We start from the raw sequence: 19,602 nt of genomic DNA, 5'->3' as shown, positions 1-19,602 counted from the left end.
GGGACCTCATGGGCCAGGCAGCCCAAAATTTGCAAATGGGAGCTGATGCTTGCATTGCATGGCTGGGGAAAGTTGGGATGCCCTCATGGGGCAGCTCTGCCAGGGCTTTGGGCCTGGGAAGGGTCAAGAGCATGCCTGGATGGCTGTGTGGAGGCAGCATGTACTGCTGCTCTCGGGGCAGCCATGCAGGCTGTTGCAGCTGCTGATGCTCAGAGTCATTTCCCAAGCTGGTGGCATCACTGTGCTCACTGTCAGCAAGGTGATTTCAGTGGTGATGGGGGTTGTGCCAGCTCAGGTGGGAGTCAGGAATGTTTTACACCTGTTCCTGCTTTCCTGTAGGGTCCAGAGTGCTGGGGAGGGAGCTACAGCTTCTGGCCTTGGAGCATCCCAGTGTTGCGTTGGCTCTAAGCTCTGCCCTCCCCTCTCTCCTTATCCTGCCTCCTTCATTTCTGTCCCCTGCCCTCGCTGAGAGCCAGCAAAACATCTGGAAGGGCTGTAAATTATGATTTTGGGCAGAAAACTTGGGTAATGTGGTGACAGGTGCAAGCCTGGCATGGGGACACTGTGTGTCCCCCCGCAGGGGCTGAATCTGAGCCTTGGCATCACAGCAGGAGAGGTCAGAGCGGGGCTTGACCAGTGCTGTTGGAGATACCTGTGGTTTTGGAGGGGGCTCTGGGCAGGTCTGCCTTGCTGGCACACTTGAGGGGTGTCTGAGGGGTGGTGGGTGCTGGGGGCTGTGAGTGGGGGCAGTATGGGGAGGTACCAAAGTGCAGGTTGGTGTGCCCGGTCCCGGCACTGCAGCTGCAAAGGAGGGAGCACAAAGGCAGCCCTTCTCCATGCCACTGCAATCCCCACTGCGGGAGGAGGAGCTGGCTGCAGCAGGGCTGTCCCTGCCAGCTGCTGTCCCCAGTAAGCCCAGCCTGGCACACGCTGTGGGTTCTGGAGCCCAGCTGCTGCTGGCTGTGAGTGAGCCAGCCCTGCTCCCCAGAGGGCTGCCTGCTCTGGGGGCAGACACTGTCTGTATTTTTTGTGCAGAGCGAGTTTCCCTTCACTGATAACCCTCTGGGCTTGGGTAGTTTGCCTTGGGGATGGGCTTGACCCTCTGGGCCCTCCAGCTGCCCAGGAGCAGAAAAAAAGTTTGAGTGATTCTTTGCAAAAACAAATGAAAAATAATAAAACAACATCTCCCTGGAGGGACTTTGTCTGATGATCTGCTTCCTGGCTTTAAAATTGTTTCATGATTCTCAATGGCACCAAAAAGACACGTGTCCTGTTAAATACATCTTCAGAGCAAGTGGTGAAAGGGCAAGAAATGTCAGGAGGTGCATTGTAACTTCCTTGCTCCCTGCCTCTCCTCAGTTAATACCGAGCAGGACCTTTGGATTCCTCAAACACCCCTGTGAGATTTTATACCTGTCAGTTTAATGCCAGCCTCCTGGAAATCCTTCAGCAGCAGGAGGCTCATTTTGAGGAGAACAAAGCTATCGGGCTCATCATATTTTTGCTCATCTTGTGGATGTCATTGGGTGTCACTGCTGTGGCCTTAAATCTCTATGCAAAGCCCCAAGCCCCAGTAATGAGCAACACCTTCAGATGGTGCAAGGAGACCCTGCTAGTGCAGGTGGGGATGTCAGTGCTGGGTTAATGCTTGTCCCACTGCAGTACCTCAGGTTGTGTCCTCCTGCCTTGCTCCTGGTGTAAAACAGATCTGATCTGATGAGCAGCTCAGCAGCAGCGTGTTTGGACAGTGTGAGCTCAAGGGTTTCACCCCACCCTTGGTGAAGGAGGTGCCCATGGTGAGCAAAGCCTGGGGCTTGGTTGAAGGGGGCTGGTCTTGGTGTGCTGAGGAGCTGCAAGTCAAGGTGCCAGGCAAGCAGAGGCTTCTCCATGGTTCAGCTGTGCCTGTATCTAAAGGAATGGCAGACTGAGCTGAGAGAGGAGATAGGAACCACCCCAGGATTTGCTGTTTGTGCAGCTGGATCAGCTCTAACACAACAGCCTGGTTAGCAGTGTCTCTGGCTGTCAGAGTGCCTTCTGTAAGATTTTTGCAAGGTGCTTTTTTCACATTTATAAGAACAAAGAATGCTGGGAGAGGAGGTATTAAAATGTCTGTTGCCTCCCTGCTCTCCTTTCTTCCTCTCCCTGCCTGTGTCATGTTTATAGGCATGCTGGTTTGCTTTTCCTTTTCAGAGCCAGCTGACTTCCCACAAAATCCCTGTTATCCTGGGAAGCCTTGAGCTCTGAGTCACCACGTCTTAATGAGTACATCCCCCTGCTCCTGAGTGATGCTTCTGTTCCTACACCTCTGCAATAAGAGCCAAATCTGTGTGTGTGTGTCCCTTGCAGGAAAAGCTTAGTGGAGGGAAGGGAGAAGGTTGTTCTCATGGCTTCTCCTGGGTGATGGAGGAGCCCCTCCATTGCTGCTGGGGAGGGTGGGCAGAGCTGGCTGTGATTTATTTGAAGTGCAGATACAAGCCTGAGGGGGTCACGGCAGTTGGCTCAAAAAGAACTTGTATGGAGAATTTTTCTGGTTCTGTGGCTTTATAGGGAGCAGCTGGAAGCTGAGCAGGCAGATCTGTGGTGCTGTGGAGGTAACGAGGGCATTGAAAAGTCACCTTTCAGGTTGGAGTTACCCTGCCCGTGGCTGTGCTGAGGGCAGAGGCTGGGAGCCTGGCCTGTGGCCAGCCCAGCTGGGCATTGCTGCCTGGTGTTTGAGCTTCATAAACATCTCAGGAGCTAAAATGCTGGAGGATCAAAGTTTAGGCTCCTTGGTGGGAGATGTTTGGGGAAAAAAAACAACCCAGCAGCCTTGCAGGAGCAGGGTCCAAGTCCAAAAAGATTGTCTCTCCCCTTCTCTTTCTTGGCCAGTGGCTTTCCCTGTGTTTGGGGTGTGTGGGAAAGCTGGAAGTGGGATGAGCTGCACTTTGAGGGTGGTAGAGCTGGGGGGGAGCAGAGGAGGTCAAAGCAGGGTGGAGGACTGTGGGAGGGCCCTGGATTTGGCTGCTGGATGGCCACAACTGTGCAGAGGCCCTTTGGCACCCATGGTTTGAATTCCAGGCTCTGGTTTGTGTGCTGCTTTCAGGATCCAGGCACAGGAGCAGTGGAAATGGGAGGCACGGGAGCAGTGCCCCCAAAGGTGCACCTACATCGAAACAGGGTTAGAGCTGGGGCTCATGAGGATGTAAAACTCCAGAAATGAGGCTCACATGGTGGCTGTGGCTTTTGGGAAGTGTGCTTGTGTGGGTGGGTGGCAGCAGGTCTGGGTTAAGGACTGCAGCCCCCTCCAACCATGGCTCTTGTGCAGCCCCATTCCTGGCTCTCACGTTTGCTTTTGCTGGGCTCTTGTTCCTGCCTCCTCCTTCCCAGTGCCATCGATCACAGTAATGGCCAGTTTGTGGGAGATTTTATTTTCTCCTTTTCCTCCTCCATCCGTTTTCCTGTCTTCAGGCCCAGCGTGAAGTGCAATGAGTGCCTGTGGCTGGCAGTGCTCCCTTTTGGGTCCCAGCTGAGCTGCTATGGTCTACCAGAATATTGTCTTGACCATCTCCAAGGCTCTGTGTCTTTTGGGGGGTAGTCCTCTCTACCACCTGCTCTTTGGCATTGCTTTTTACCAAGAGCTATCCCTGCCAAGCTGAACTCTAGCGATCCTGTACCTTTAGTACTGCTCATTGTCTTGTTAATGTGTGTAGGCACTGTGCTCTCCAGGGGAGAAACAGCTGCCTTTGGAGTAGAGCTTGACAGCCTTTTTTTGCCTGTATTAGTATATTAATATATATTTTTATATATACACACATGCATATATATATACATACATATATATATTAAATATATAAATATTTAGAAACATATTATAGTTTGGTTTCTGAAAAGCCCCAGACCTTTTTGGAGATGGAAGTGTGAGGGAATTTGACTTCCAGTTTGAAGTTGCAAGGAGGGTTTAATAAAGCAGAATGTGATTACTGAAGCTGATTTTGGCCAGGGTGCTGCTTCTTCTCTAAAATGCCGTTTGATCTTTAAAGACCACAAAATGCTGCACACTGCTGGCTCTCCCTGCATATGAAATCCTATAGGTAAAGCATCCTTTCCTTTGGCATGGCAGAGCTGCTGAAAAGCAGGTGCTCTTTTGCTTTGCATGAGCGCAGAAGCCCAAAGGGTGCTGCTTCACCCTGAGGTTTGTGTGGTGTAAAACTCCCAGGGAAAGATTGGGGTTTTTTTTCCTGTCCTTGGGTTGCCCTCCCATCCTAGCCAGCTGCATGGCTGTTTTGGAGATGTGGTGTGATTAGACGTGCACAGGTTGATGTCAGCAGTCCTGAGCCAGGAATCTCTGCTCCGTGTCCCCCAGATCTGGGTCCAATAGTGGGAAGCAGCTACCTGAGCAGAGAAGCCTGGCTTTGTAGGCTCTCCTGCCAGAGAGTAATGAAAGAAATGCTCTTTTAGGGAAATATAATTGGTTTTTCCACTCAGAGGAAAAGGGGATTGAGTTTTGGCTAGTGCTGCAGGTGGGGAGTGGACTCTCACTTTTAGTGATGATTCACCCAAGGTGTCTGTGTTTGTGTATTTGTGTCCATGTCTGCAGGACAAAACTGCTCATCTAATTTCATGCTTTCTCACTCTAGATGTTGTTTGGGACTGTGCAGGGGATCAGATAGTTGTGGGAATAAATAAGAAAGAGTTAGGGAGAGAGCCTGCAGGAGCTGGGAGGTGCCAAGGGGGTGTGCAGGGAGCTGGTGCTGGACCAGGAACCCAGCCCTTCCACAGAGGCGTTTTTGGGACCCTGTCCCCTCAACCTTTCTCCCTGTGCAGGAGATGCTGCAGCCCTTGGGAGTTTTCTCCTGAGGCTTTTGCACTGCTGCTTGTCTCTGAAAAATGAGGTTTCTTCAGTTCTGGGATGATTTTGGATACATCAGTCCTTGCTTGGGACCCCAGGGCTGCTCCCACCCAGGACTAGCTGAGTAACAGTGATGGAATATTGGGGCAGGTATTTGTTGTGGTGGCAGCTGTACTGCTGCCCACAGCACTTCTTAAACTCTGCTATCCTACTTTTCTCCTGTTTCTTCCTTTCTGAAAGAATGTGCCTGGGAATAATTCCTTACACTGAAGAGTTCTGGGTGCAGTGTGTGGTAACAGGAACATACTGCTCCCTGTGTGCTGAGCCATCTGTCCACACTGCGTCCAGGCAGCCTGCTGTCCTCTGGTCACACTGACACACTGTCCCTGAAAGGAATGCTCTCTGCTCCATCAGTCACCACCCAGAGCTGCTGGGGGGTGCAGAGGCTTGAGGAGATCACAGAAGGGAACTGGTGAATGCACAAACACAGGGCACAGAGCACCCTGAGAGGATCAGTCCCCAGGACAAAAGCAAAACATGAGGTTCTGGTGGTGCTGGCACTGCTGTCTGTTTTTTGTGTCCAGCTCCTTTGTGTCCCTATGGGTGCCATACAGGATGGAATAAGTGCAGAGCCTGGGAAAAGAAACCAAACCTGTTCAGCATAGCTTAAAGCTGATTCTCAAGGCATCTTCCATGGTAGAATGTTTCTATATGAAAATCCTTTTAGGCAGTGCAGCTCTAGCAGCTCTTCTGCACCCTGTGGGTGCTCCTGGCCAGCGTGGGGCCAGGCAGATGCTGTTGGGGTGAACATGAAACTTGTCTGGACTCATGTGACAAGTGTTCTGTGGGGGAGTCCTCTCTGAATTCTATGTCCTGTGACTTGCTTGTGTCTAGCAGTCAGGCTTCTCCAGGAAGATTTTTGAGATGCCACCATGCAGTGGCTTGTGGGGATCTGTATTGTTTCCACATCTTCCTCAGCTGGGGATTGGGAGCTTTCTCCTTTGCTCAGGCCCTCTGGAAGGGTGTGGTTTGGGTTGCTGGGTTGGATGTGGCTGTGCCCATGGGATGGGGACTGAGAGCATCCCTGTCACACGACCTTGGCAGGAGCAGCACAGAGGGAGCTGTGTCGCTGCAGTGCTTTATGATCTACCCTGACAAATCACAATTACACTGTGGGGTTATGCTCATAATTGTTTCTACAAAGCTGGATTTGCTTTCTCTACCCCCTCCCCCCCCCCTCTTTTCCCACTGACCTCAAATTATCCTTAATGATCCACTGCTGAGTGATCTTTCCATGCCTTTTGGGAAGGAGAAGACTGTGCCTTAAATGGGGAAAATGTTGCCCTTGTAAGTGTTTATTCAGCTGCACTTGCCTTTAAGTTTCTGTTACCAATTCACTTTTATAAATTTCATGTTGAAGGAATTGAGTCTTTTGTGCCTCTAGTTACTAAATTATGTGATAAGTGCCTTATAATACAGTGAAAGATGTTTGATTTCTTTATGGCTTCCTCATCCCCAAATAGGGTGGGGGGGATGGATAAAAGGAGCTGGCAATGGTCACAGTGGCTGTGCTTAGCCCTGGGTTTGTGTGGGACCTGCACCAACTTTCAGGGCTTCCCATCAACATCTGCAGCACCTCTGCTTGGAAGAGGCAGCTCTTACTGGTCAAGGGCTCAGACATGTCTTTCCTTTATTCCCACTGCAATCAAATTCACATTTGCATGGTCTGGGCTGGCGTGCCAGGAGGTTTGTTTATAATGCTAAACATATCAGGTAATTGAAAGCTAATGTGTCTGTCTGGATTGCGAGGTTTAATATGCCTGGGTGACGAATCAATTTTCCTGTTGCACTACAAGAGAGAGGAGGCAAATGCTCTGCTTGCCTTCCCTATACATATTTATATATATATTATATAATTGTGTGTGTGTTGGGGTGCTGCCTGATTGCTGGCACACAGCTTATTCACTGCCCAGCATCCCAACACGAGTGGTGGCACTTGCACAGTAGGGACATGTCATCTGCTCAGGCACTGATTGGAGCTGATGGTATCCTTGGGAAAAGTCTCTCCCCTCCACAGTTTGGGATAGACACAGATTTGGGGAACACATGTGTACACATGCTGTGTAGTACTTGGTGCTTGTTGGGTGCCTTTTTTAGCTGTTGACCACAATGCTTGAAAAGCTGACAGAGATTAGACAAATGTTATCCTTGTTGTACGAGGAGGGTGAAGGAAGGCCAGACACATTAAGTAGCCTCAAGTTAATCGCTTGGTAAATTGGCATGAGGCTGTCTCTTCACCTCTGCCTTGTGCATGTGGGATGAAATGAGCCTGGCTGTGTTTGAATCCCAGTGGATGTTCCAGTCTCCCTTGCTGCGTTAGCCCTGGGCTGGAAGGGGAGCCTGTGAAGCTGTGCAGCCTCAAGAAGACAACACCAGCCTGTCATCTTTTTGTCAGACACAGGCACTCCTTCTGGGAATGGAAGGAATTGCTATTCCCACAGGTTTGTTGGCTACCAGCCCCCTTCCAGCAAGCAGGACAAGGTCCTGGCACTTCTCAAGACCTGCTGGTACCTAAACCCTGTGAGCTGGTGACCTTGTGGTCAGCGAGGTCGCTGATCCCTGTCTGTGTGGTGCTGGGCAAAGACACCCTCCTGCCTCGCTGGCTCCACATGGGATCTGTGGTAGGGGTGAGATTATTGCAAACTGCTGAGCTGATAAACAGGGATTCATGCTTCACAGGTTTGCTGTTAACTGGGACACAGCACTGAGCTGGGGATTGACCACTGGTCTGACTGCAGTGCCCTACAAGGCTTTCAACAAATTGTAAACCATGTCTGGGGGTACATGAGATGTGATGCAGGACTGGCACACTAAGGTTAGCTTTTTCAGGCTAAGCCTGTGCCTTCCTTTGGAAAGGCTGCTGATTTCCTCAGCAGAGGGGTGGCTTTGTGATGAGAGGTTAATATGATGCTGCATTACATCACAAGTGGTTTGTTTTTCTGGAGAAGACACTGTCTGGCCCAGGTGTGCTAGGTGAGCAGGTGGGAGGTGTTGAAAGATGAGAACTGCTGAGGCTCCTTGGAGGTGATGTTGGCTCATGCTTTTATTGAGGATGCTCAAGAGGCAGGAGTGTGCTCATGTGCTTTCCTGTTGGAGCTGTGGGGACACAAAATCATTTGAGGGTGGCCAGTAGGAAGTAACAAACCCAAGAGATGCTGCAATGCCAGCTGGGGTGAATATAAATGTGAGTGTAACAAGACTTCTGCTACCAGCTAGGAAATCACGTCTGTTGGAAATGACCTGCTGGATAGAAATGCTTGGTGCAATGCTTAATAATGGGGTAAACACACGGCTCCTGGCTGATGAGGCTGTGATAAAGACCAGTGTGATCTCAGGCTGCAGCTCATGGGTTTTTCAGTGTAACTGGGGAGCTGCTCATGCTGTTACACAAGTGAGACCTCCTGGAGACTGCTCTGTGTTTCTGGTCACTCTCACTCAAGGAAAAGGGACTTAAATAGGCTGATAAAGAAAATAACCATTTTCTATGTGCCTATCACAGTGGTTCTTGCACTGATCACCAAGTGTGAGCATCAGTTGTGCTGGGTCTGAAATCAGAAGCAAAACAACCTTGCTGCCAGGACTCTGCCTGAGCGATATATCTGCATCACTTCTGGGACATGAGTTAGTGTCTCTTCAGGGCACTTGAGACAATTTGCCTCACACTTCACACTACAGATGTGCTGCCTTAGAAGACCTGGCACCATGTAGCTTGTAAATGATTGCTGGGTGGGCCTGGCTCCTGCTTGGAAAGGAGGAAGGAAGAAGTGCCAGGAAAGAAAAAGAGCTGCTTAAGCAAAGACAGTTTTGACACAAGAGAAAATGGATGTAAAATGCAAGCGAGTACATTTCAGTAAGGAACGAGAGGTGCAAGGTTTCAGTCCGAGTTGGGAGAGCAAAGCCCTTGTTACTCCCAAGGTGGAATTTGCTTGGTCTGTAGAAGGCACTGTATAATTCAGCTCTGCAGTGCAAACACGGGGACTTGGAGCAGCAGGACCCTTCTAACATACAAAAAGTATGAGGAGGAAGTGAGTATTTAAACAAACACGCCCTACCCTCCATTCTCCACCCAGAACATAAGTGAGCAGCAACATTTTTGTTAGTGATGCACCTCATATGGTCTCCATTAGAGGTTGGACATGAGTCTAGGAGTTCCTCAGGATTTGTGAAGTATGGTAATGCTCTTGAAGCTATTGGGTCTTGCAGAAGAGCAGTTTGCCTTAGTAATAACTGAAGAATGCCACAGGAATACGTACTTAGAGATGTGCAGGGAGGAATAAACTGTAGTCCACTGACTGTAATTCATACCTCAACGCCTGCCTGAGGAGACCAGGGCAGGGCTGGGAGCTGTCACAGCTGTGTTTGGTGTGCACCAGGCACCCGTGTTCCTGCAGGGCTAATGAACCGAGGCACAGGAGGAGGGAAGGTCTCAGTCTCCGGCAGCAAGTGGGAGGACACAAGAATTCTAGGGCAAGCAAAACCCTGGAAGGAAAAGAGGGGGAGCTAGTTGAGACACTGAAGGACATGAGAGGGACTTAAGTTTCAGGAGTGGAGTTTCTCTGCTTGGTTGGTTTGCTTTCCTGTGCAACCACTGTCAATTTTGTGATCACAGCTTGATTCCTGGAGCTTTCAGAATAAGATGCATTTCTGTTTTGTTTTTTAACTGGGTTCAGGGGAACCCAGCCAGTGCAGAGTTACACTATTCTTTCTAAAGCAATAGGGAACCAAAGAAAATATTTTTCCTGGTATATCTTTGAGGTGCCTGTAAACCAAGACTGATTTGTCACTTCTAGGAGCAAGGATACAACTCATGCTAAGTTGAAAAATCAGAGAGAAAATGGGAAAAGCCATTTCTGCAAATCCCTGAGAAGGGAGGCATTTGTGTATTTTAAAGGACCCAAAGACCCTTGCTGACCTGTGCACCTAATTGTTATTCCCCTGTATTGCATTCTACATAAAGCAGCTGCTGGTTTGGGGGATTATCCTATGTATGTGTGTCCATGTGTTTTTCCACTGGTGTTCTTCTTGTCTCTCTATGGGTGTGGTATGTCTATGTTAAATAATGAACTAAAGTATCTGTGGCTCAGGAAGCTCTTGGGCTTTGTTTGGGAGGCTGGAGTACAGGTTGTGGAGTTGAATTTACAGTCTAGTGTTATGTCATTGGGGGGGGAGGGTTGCTGTGGGGAGGCCCCAAGACCCCCTTACACTAGTGCTGAGTCACAGGAAATTCAAGCCTGGTCATGGCACTGGGAACGAGCTCAGGTCTTTTTCTGTCCCTTCTAGAATGCTGCCCACATGGCTGTGAGTGTCAGGTCAAAAATAACCTTGACTTTTTTTAGCAAACACAATCAATAAAACAAGAGCCAATCTGGCCGCCGCCTCCTTCCCAGCTGTGGTTGCTCCACAACTCCTGGCTTGGGACAGTTCCATCCCTCCCTGAAGGTCATTGCTGGGATGCTGTAACTTCAGCTTGCCCTGATGCTAAAGCAGCATCATCCCATTCCTCCTTCCCGTGTTCTTTCTTTCTCTTGGAGGACCCTCACTTTACTATGTAGGAGTTGCAGATGGGAAATGTTTTCAACATTTCTGTGTTTCTGGCCTTGCTGAGTCCTGCTATCCCAAGGCCCAGGGCCTGAGCTGGCAGCCCTGCCTTGACTCCAAAGGGTTTCGCTGAGCTCTTGGATGTCCTGACTGACTCCTCCCAGTCTGTGTTTTGTTCTGGAAATGTTTGCAGGGGCTGTAGACACTGGCAGGGAGCACCAAGTGGCTGTAATAATGTCCTGTTTCTCATTCTGGGACACAGGCAATATGAGCTGATGAGCAGGGCACTGGGGATGAACTGTGACTTATCCTGTCATGCAGCAGCACTTGGGAGTTTGTGCTGTGTCCTTAGAATAAACCCTCTGGGCATGCAGACAAATTATGGAACATGTGGAAAGCAGAGGTGACTCTTGTGGGTCTCTGCTTTACTTGGATCTGCCTGGTGAGAGCAGAGAAATATAAGGAGATTTAGTCCAGGCTTTGTGGTTTACTTTTTTTGAGCTGAATGTTATTTGAGGTGTGGCTCAAGTAGGTCCATGTACTTCCCTCACGCTAATTCATCTGTCCTTGTGCAAGCACAAGGCATAGCAAATGCTGCAGGAGGAACCCTGGCCCCTGTGACTGTTCTATAGGTGGCCTAAGATGCCTCTTCTGCTTGCTCACCCTCTGGACCATCATGTGGGGTCCTGCAGCCTTCTTGCCTAGAATCACAGGGATAGCTCTCAGTGTTTTCTCATCACTCCAGCCCTTCATCACTTGGAGATGTTTCCCCTCTCCAGGGTCAAGTCCAAAGCCAACTATTGCATCAAGGCAGATGTGAGCTTGGGTGCACATGTTCAGAGGCTTCAAGGTTGGGCTTCTTTCACATATTATCCGAGGGGACCTGCCAGATGTTTTCCCTTCTTAGTTGACTTTTAGAGAGGACTACCTCCACCTGCTTCTCAGAAAAGACCCTCTTGAAAATGTTTGTGTTTCTGGTGGGAGTGTGTCTGAGTTTAATCTGGGAGAAAGCCAGGACTGGCCAAAGAGTGCCTGGGAGATGAGGAGCTCCTGAGCTCCTTTCACGCAGCACTGCAGCCTCTTAGCAGAGGGCTGTGGCCACAGCCAGGCAGCCACACTGCTGCCAGCATCACTCCTGTGCTGCTGATAACAGGGGACCCTGTTCTCTGGGGCTGCTGATCTGTCACCTTCCCCCGCCTCTAGTATTTACTGAAAACGATCCTGCAGTGACAGATCTATTTCTGTTTTTGTTCTCCATAACATACCTGCCAGACTGCCCCAGGCGACTGAGGAATTTGTAATAAAGGCAATGTTTCCAAACCGAGCTTGGTGCTCTCCTGCCAGCAGTGCTTCCAGCCAGCAAAGACTGGGACCCTGCTTATCCACCCCAGTTAGAGACTGGATAAATATGACTTTTTCCATTTAGGCCCTAATTTTTTTTTTGAGAGGTTTTATTTGCTTTCACTCTTTTTACATGACCCATTTCAATCATGTCTTTGTTCACTGGTGTGTGCAGTGAGGGGCAATGACTTGGGCAGGGATATTCAATGGCTCGGTTGCACATTCCGTGCTTGAAACTGTGGGTAAGCCCACTTTATTTGACTTTTCCAAAATGCTGGGGAAATAGAATGGGGCTGGGTGGTAGGATAGGACATCCTCCCTCTGTGTGCTGTCCCTGGCATGGGCTCAGCAACCATCTGGTTGTGTCACAGCTGAGCCTTTCCTTCTTCTCCACAGACACATAGAGAACTGGAAGAACTTGCAGACATTGAACGCCGTTGACATGGAGCTGTACACGGGACTGCAGAGGCTGTGAGTATGTCCTGTGCATTGGGGAGGGGAATGGGCCTGGGCAGCCCCCTCCTTCCAGCAGAGCCATGGCTTCCTTCCCTCTGCAGCCTCCACACTGCCAGTTTAAGCTGCTGGATTTGCTGCATTTTGCTATAGGAGTCCACAAAATGGAGATGAAATGTTTTGTGGTCTTGGCTGGGTCTGTGAGAAGGAGGATTGCTAGCTCCTGACAGCTCTGTCAACACACATCAGCCCTGACCTCTCCTCTCCCCTGCTGTTCTGGTTCTGGGCTTATGTGTTGCTCTGACTCATTCCAGCTCCACAATGTAAAATTCCAGCTGTCTCCACCAATCCTTCATTGCTGGGCTGTTGGTCCTCATTTAGTGCAGTTACCATCATGGTGGTGCTGCTCAGTAAGGGAATTGCATCTCCCTGCACAGCTCTCTGAGCGTGGAGAGAGGTCAGTTTTGTACGTCATGGAGGGGAAGCTGAGGTCCATGGGCTTCAAGGGACTTTGCATATGCTTGGGAAGCCTGGCAAAGCAAGGATGCCACCCAATCTCTTAATTCCCCCTCCTACATCCTCTGGATCTGTGAATGCCCTGGATGCTGCATGTGTGAGAAGCAGAGTGTTGCTCGGGGCTAATCAGAGATTCTAATAATGTGTTTCACTGGGAGCTTTACATTAAGTACAGCTCCCATGTGGGCTGGAGGAGCTGTATGGGGCTGAGCACTCAGTAACCAAATTCCAGCAAGCTCTGCTTTTAACACACAAAACCCTTGTAAGCAGGCTGGCTGTTGTTCTCTTGTTACCTAGCAAAGCAGCAGAGACAGCAGATATTTACAGAATCACAGAACATGCTGAGCTGAAAGGGACCTACAAAGATCATCAAGTTCAACCCCTGGCCCTGTACAGGACCATCCTCAATAGTCACACCACGTGTTTGAGAGCGTTGACAAATCCTGGTCGTAGTACTGGTAGAGCTTTTCCAAAGTAGGCTGTGAAAAGGCTTCTCCTCCCTTCAAGATCCAGAGTTCCCTGTGGAAAATACCCTTCCTTATCAGAGCTGTGAGCAGCAGGGCTTCCTCTTGGGTATGAAGATGGGAGATAACTTTGCTTGTGGTTAGGTTTGCTGTGCAGTGCTGCTGGTGGAGATGGAGGGAGAGCAGAGGAGCAGGAGGTGGCCTCCAGCCAGCCTTGGAGGATATGAGAGCAGAGTCTCCCCCAGCCTGTGCCCTGTTATCTCATCAGACCGAGATGAAAAGCTTGAATTCCTCTTTACTGGTACCTCATCCAGGCTGCCCAGGGACAGATGTTCCTCCTGGGAATGGGACAGGTGTCCCAGCACACCTGGTGTGCTTGCTGAGCAGGGCTTTGGAGCAGTTGTCTGCCTTGACTCCATTGCTGCCCTTCTGCATCTCTCTGCAGGACAATCAGGAACTCAGGACTACGAAACATCCAGCCACGAGCCTTTGCCAAGAACCCCCACCTGCACTACATGTAAGTGCCAGCAGCTCCTCTCCCCTTCTGCCTCTTCTCCCTGCAGAAATGTGGTTCCCAGGGTTCCCTTGGGTTCCCAGGGTGGATCCCCAAAGTGCCTGTGGGGACAGCAAGGAGAGGGAAGGGAAATGCTGTGGGGGAAGGCAGAGGTGGGAACGGCCAGGAGATGGAAAAGCAAAATGCACAGGGAAGTGGGAAGGGCTGCGGTGCAGGATGGAGCGAGCTCCTGCTGGGAAGCTGAGGGGTTTGGGTTCCTAAGAGCTGTCCTGGCTTTGCTGGTCTCTCTAACGAGGGCTCTCATCATTACCAGCCTGGTGGCTGCTGCACCCTTTTCTTTCCCTTCCTTTCATTTCCCTTCCTTTTGGAGTTTGCCCCAGCACACAGCCAGAGCCTTCCCCGCTCGTTAGTTTCTAACCAAAGGCTGCTTTTCTGACACAAATCCTGGGTCATGGGGCTGCCAGCTGTGGTAATTACTGACTTCTTAAACTGGTGTCTGCAGCGGGCGTGGGGTAGGGATGTTTTGTGCCAGAGAGGTTGGAGCCCTCTTATCCTGGGACATCTCACAAGTGTCCAGCTGCTGGGGCATTGTTAGATAGAGAGTGGTGTCACACGGAATTTCCACATCCTTGGGGCCAAGGGAACGTTTTTCTTTCCTAGATGTGTATTTACTTTTCCGAAAGGTGATTAAGCAAAGCCTGAATTTCAGGCCACTGTGCAAGGTGCTCCGTGGGGCTTGAAATATTTGTCCAAGTGACTGCATCCAAGATCAAAGCCCTCTCTGCTGCACTGTAGATATGAAAGTTGAAAAGGGTTTGGTGAGAGGCCCTGGCCTCGGGCACGAGCTGATGGGCTGAATGGGAGGCTGTGTTTATCCTTGCTTTTTGGAAAGCAGTGCTAGTGGCTTCTTCAGTGAAAAAGTGCATCCATTTGAGTGTGTGGGTGCATTGGGCCATCAATACAGACTTGTTCCCGGGGCAAGGAGATGGATGCGACCTGCAGAGCAGGATAGATTTGTCTTTTGATGTCTGCCCAGAGATGATGTGAACTGAAAAACCCCAAAAGCTTCCTTTTTGGAAAACCATTTACAGTTGCTAAGTGACAGTAAAGTACTTGCTAAATAGAAGATCTGCAGTACCAAAGGGCATGAATAGTTGAGGGCATTGTGAACATGAACTGAGCCTTTTTGAGCTTAAAAAATTGCATATTTTCATAATAAACCCTCGTTAGTGCTGACCACTGGGATATTCCTGATTTCTGCTCTTTGTTGTTTTGATTTGTAGCATTTATTTTGTGTTTTCTGTAGTTGTTTGTTCCTGGGAAGCGTTCTCTCTGAACCACTCTCAATTGATTTTTTTGTTTTTGAGGGCTGTTTGTCAATTGTGCAGTTGCTGTTTATGTATCTAGCAGATAAAATGAATAACTTCTGATTCCTGATGAAATTAGTTTGGATGTTGTAGGAGTTTAGAAGTCCGTGTATGCTTGCTTTGAGGCTGAATGTGCCATTAATGTGTACACAGGCAATTGTTGCTGCTTTTCCCCAAAGTGTTTGTTTTTGTCTTTTGGAATTACTTTTGTGAGTGGAAAAAACCCCACATCCATCTTCTGTCAGGAGTTAGGATTGGTACGTGGTGATGAAATATGTGTTTGTTTACTGCTTGGGCCCTGTAAGATTGATCACGTTCTTAACATCTTTCTTTCCTTGCCTTTTGGAGCTCCAGGCGAGTAAGTATATTATTTGCTTGGTGTTTGCCAGTGGGTTTTGATGCTGTTCCTGGGACTTGGCAGTGTGGCTGCTCCTCGTGGGGGATGCTGGACAGGCGAGGATGGAGACCTGGTGCTTGCAGGGCTGGTGACTCCCTGCTGCTTCCCAAAGCTCTCAGACCACGATGCCACTGCTCCCTTGCAGCCAGGCTGGCTCCCGAGGCTCTGCACAGCCTGGCAGGTGCCACCTGGGATCCCCTCCTTGGCCTCAGTGCTCTGCCAGCACGTCAAGGTGCCTCCCTGGCTGCCCTGCCTCCCCGGGAGCTCGGCGCAAAGCCCTGACATTTTCTGCAGCCCCTGCACGTAGGAGCCAGGGATAAAAGGATTAATGGAAATGTCACTCTGCTGTAAGTCTTGGGCTGCTGTAGCCAGGTAGGATAGAGGATGGGAGTGAAGGATATCTTGTGGTGAGGCTGCATGCAGGGCTGGGACCGTGGGAAGGTGCTCAAGGCTTGTTGAGTTACTGCTGCACATTTTCACTGCCACTCTGGTTTTCTTTCTCCTTTGGTGGCTGTTCAGATGGTTGCTGGTGGAGCTGAGTCAATAAGATGACAAATGTGTCTAATAAATGACAGAGTGGCTTCACTGCCAGGGAGGGTTGGCATGCGGTGCTGGGGGCCCTAGGCTGGACCTTTTCAGGGTGTTACAAGCTGGGTCTGAGCACTTTTTCACTTGAAGCTTGTGTACAAATTCTGAGGTCTCAAAAGCTTATTTCCACCCCACACACACCTCCCTTTCCCAGCCTGGGTTAAATCAAAACTTCCTGCTGAACTGAGTTTTTTCCCAGTGCCTTTCATCAAGGTTTCCTCCTCTCAGATGGGCCAGATAGCTCTGCCTTCCCCCAATAACTTCTATTTCTGGCCCTTCCTCTGTGCACGCGCTTGTCTTCAGGCCCCAGCTGTGCAATCACAAGCAGATCACTTATCCCAGCTCTAATTGCAGGAGCTTGGGTTTGTGAGGGTTTGGGTGAAGCTTGGCTTGGTTTTTTCTCTCTTCCCCCATCATAAAATCAGGGAGGAAAGGGGGGAAACCCATGAAGGGGGTTTTCAGCATTCAGCTGCTCCAAAGTGCAGCCTGGCAGGGTCATGCCTGTCCTTTTAAGGTTTGAAATTAGCTGTGTCAAGGGGCTTGAGGCTGATGTTATCAGTGGAGGAGCGTGGGTGACTGTGAGCCAGAGGTGTGAATCTAGAAATAGCTTTGGTTTCCTCTTCCTTCTCCTTGAGTGAGGACAATTAGGGCTCCATGACCTGTCTGATCATGGGTGGTGTGAAACTATCACTGCTACAGAGACAATCCAAAACATAACAGTGGATTTTGCAACATGGATCTACCTCTTCTGCTGGTGGTTGGGCTGAACAGTTCAGTCCTTCTAAAACAAGTACTGGCTGAGTGCTAACTTGGGGTGGATGTGTGTCTGATCTCAATTGGATACCTTCTAGTGCCATGTATCCTTACTTGAGATCATCTCACAGGGAGAAGTTGCCTTGGTAGGTTCCTGGCCCAATTTCTGTGCGTGTTTGAGAGTCCTTTGGCTATTGCAGGGATGGTCCTGGACAATCTTGTGCACTGGATGTGAGGACCAACAGGTCTAGGCTGTGGAAGGCTGAGCCTTTGTAGCCAAGGTTTCTGGATGTTAGTGTTAGCTGGTGATGCAGCTGAGCAGAGGAAATGTTTGTGACAGAAAACCTCAGTCTTTGGCTTGAGGCTGTACAAGAAAACTCATGGATGGTATGGCTCTTAAATTTGAGAAATAGAAACCATCTGAATACATATTTACTGTGTTGCTGTGTTTAGCATAGCTTAGTGAGGAAAGAGCCTTGCGTGCTCTCACTCTCTCTGTCCTGCTAATGACACTGGAAACCTTTGGCCAATTTACTTGAACTTGATAGAGGGTTACAAGTCAGGAGGTTATCAACTTCCTACACATATCATGAAATGAGGCAGAGTAAAGAGAAATTGTTGTAGTGCCTTGTAAGGAACAGCTCAGCATTAATGTGTTCCTCATTAGGCACTGGGAAATCCACAGGAGAATTCAGCTTCACAGGGCACCAGGAACTGGTGCAGACAGGGGGAGGACAGGACCTTCCCTGGCTGTGGGACAGCAGGGCTGTGCATGCAGGGTCCCAGGAGGCTGTGCCTGCAGCCAGACAAGTTGATGTTTGCAGTGCCTGAGCCACCCTTTCCTGGGAGCAGGTACCTCAGAGGCTGTGGTTCTCTCTGAATGTTTTCCTGGGCGGCTGCGTGCTCAACCAGCCAGTCAGGAGGCACTGCCTTGTATTTACAGAGGGTAATTGTGCACACCTTATTTATTGTGTACTAAAGAAAACAAATTAAGGCTGTGTAATTACAGAGACAGGCATGCCTTTAAATAAGGTTTAAGTAGTCAGATTTCTATTCAGAAAATTAATAATTGCCATTTCTGTCTGCATCAGAGGCTCTTCTTAAACTGTCTTCTGGAGGTTTATACATGCTCTAAATTAGTTTATGGGCCAGCCCAGACACAGCTTCTATCAAAGAGCACTCTCTCAGTGCTGCCTGCCACAGTGAGGACAGGGTTGAAGATCAAGCTTTCCCTTCCAGTCTTCACCCAAAGGCCTTAAAGATGGAGACCCTGGGCTGGTTCATGCTGTGTGTAATTGTTTTTTGAGTAGTGTGTGGTCAGATCATCAGCTTCACATGTGTTTTTATCTGTGGGATCATATTGGTCTCTTTCTCCCCAAAATGAGGATTGGGGAACAACTGGAAGGTGCTGGCAGGAATGCTACAGGGACATGCTTTGCCTGTTGAAAACTGAGCTGGATGATCCATGGGCTTCTTTTCACAGGCAGATTTGAGATGTGATTAATCTGGAACTTCCAGAATGTCCTTTGTAGGTTGTGGTGTTTTCTGAGGATGGGGTTGGCTCAGTGTTCTGGTTTGGTTCAAGGCAGTTGTGTAGTGGTACCTTGGTATTGAATGTAGTTTGTAGCTCTGTCGTGGGGGTTCCCAGAGTCATGTTACAGGTTCAGATAGGAAAAACATAAGGCTGCATCCCTGAAAATTAGGGGTCTGAGGTAGTGTGAAGTTGGTGAGTTACCCTCTGCCCTCTTCAGTGCTGTGTCAGGACAGGATTCCAGAAACTGCAGACAACCCCCTGCAAGGCTGGGAAGCTTCACTTTCCTTGCTCTGTGTGTCTGGGAGCTTGACTGAGATCTTACACTAAATAAAGAAATAAACAAAGTATCAGATGCTGAATTATTCCAAGTGGAACAGTGTTTCCCCTTGGTCATGCCTTGAGGGTCAGTCTCCTGTGGTCATTGGTTAATAATCTGTTGTCTTGCACTGAAAGAGCATGAAATATGACAGATATGAATCAGGGTTAAACTCCCTCTATCTTGCTCCATTCCATAACCATCTCCAGGCCCTGTGCCTGCCTGCAGCCCTCCACTTGATCCTGGATGTCCTATTAGCTTTCCACCTCCTTTCCGATGGTTTCTTCCTGCTTTGTCCTTTCAGCACTGCACTGCTGTTATATCCATGCTGGCAGCCTCCTCCTAACCCAAAGTGTTGTGTTTTGGTTGGTTCTTGATTTCCCACCCGTGCTTCTGAGTCCATGCAGCCTCACGAGTCTGTGTGTATCAGCTGGGCACTGTGTATGACTCTGTGTGAGCTCCTATTTCACTGGGAAGGTGGAGTAAAATGCATTTACCTAAACCACTTCTTGATAGTTTAATGTGTTTTGTTTTGCATTTCCTAAACAAAAATCAAATTTCTCCATGAATATAGGCAAAATAAGAAGTATGAGAAAGATTTAAACAGCCTTTAAGTCCAGTTAGGTGAATATTCCTTTACTGTCCCTAAGCAGGCAGTGGCTTGGGTACCTTTTGATTCCCATTTGTACTCTAAGGGTGTTCCTTCTCCAGCCCCTTCCAGGATCAAATCACTGTGCTGCAATTCACTTAGGGAGGCATTTTCCCCTGTATGTCTCCAGCCCTATAAAATTCTGGGCATGCCTATAGCACAGCCACTAAAATAAACAGCTGTAACATCTCTGCTTCCATAAACCTTCCTGTTCTGCTCCCCATCTGCTTTGTCCCCTGGATGCCAGCGTAGTGCAGGTCCTTGCTGATATGCTAATTGGCAGC

General features: G+C 49.3%; 1 protein-coding gene across 3 annotated transcripts in view; it reads left to right on the top strand.

Annotated features, from left to right (window-relative positions):
- NTRK3 (neurotrophic receptor tyrosine kinase 3) overlaps positions 1-19,602 on the top strand; it is a 216,788-nt gene that overhangs the window by 20,279 nt on the left and 176,907 nt on the right. For all 3 annotated transcript variants that reach the window (XM_063412342.1, XM_063412344.1, XM_063412343.1), the window contains exons 2-3: positions 12,164-12,238; positions 13,646-13,717. In XM_063412342.1, coding sequence (XP_063268412.1) covers positions 12,164-12,238; positions 13,646-13,717 — 147 coding nt within the window. The remainder of the gene's footprint in view (positions 1-12,163; positions 12,239-13,645; positions 13,718-19,602) is intronic.

The sequence above is a fragment of the Prinia subflava genome, chromosome 15 (assembly GCF_021018805.1).
Source record: "Prinia subflava isolate CZ2003 ecotype Zambia chromosome 15, Cam_Psub_1.2, whole genome shotgun sequence".
NCBI classification, from domain to species: domain Eukaryota; kingdom Metazoa; phylum Chordata; class Aves; order Passeriformes; family Cisticolidae; genus Prinia; species Prinia subflava.
Note: the sequence above shows the minus strand (reverse complement) of the source record. Positions and strands in the feature narration are given on the sequence as shown.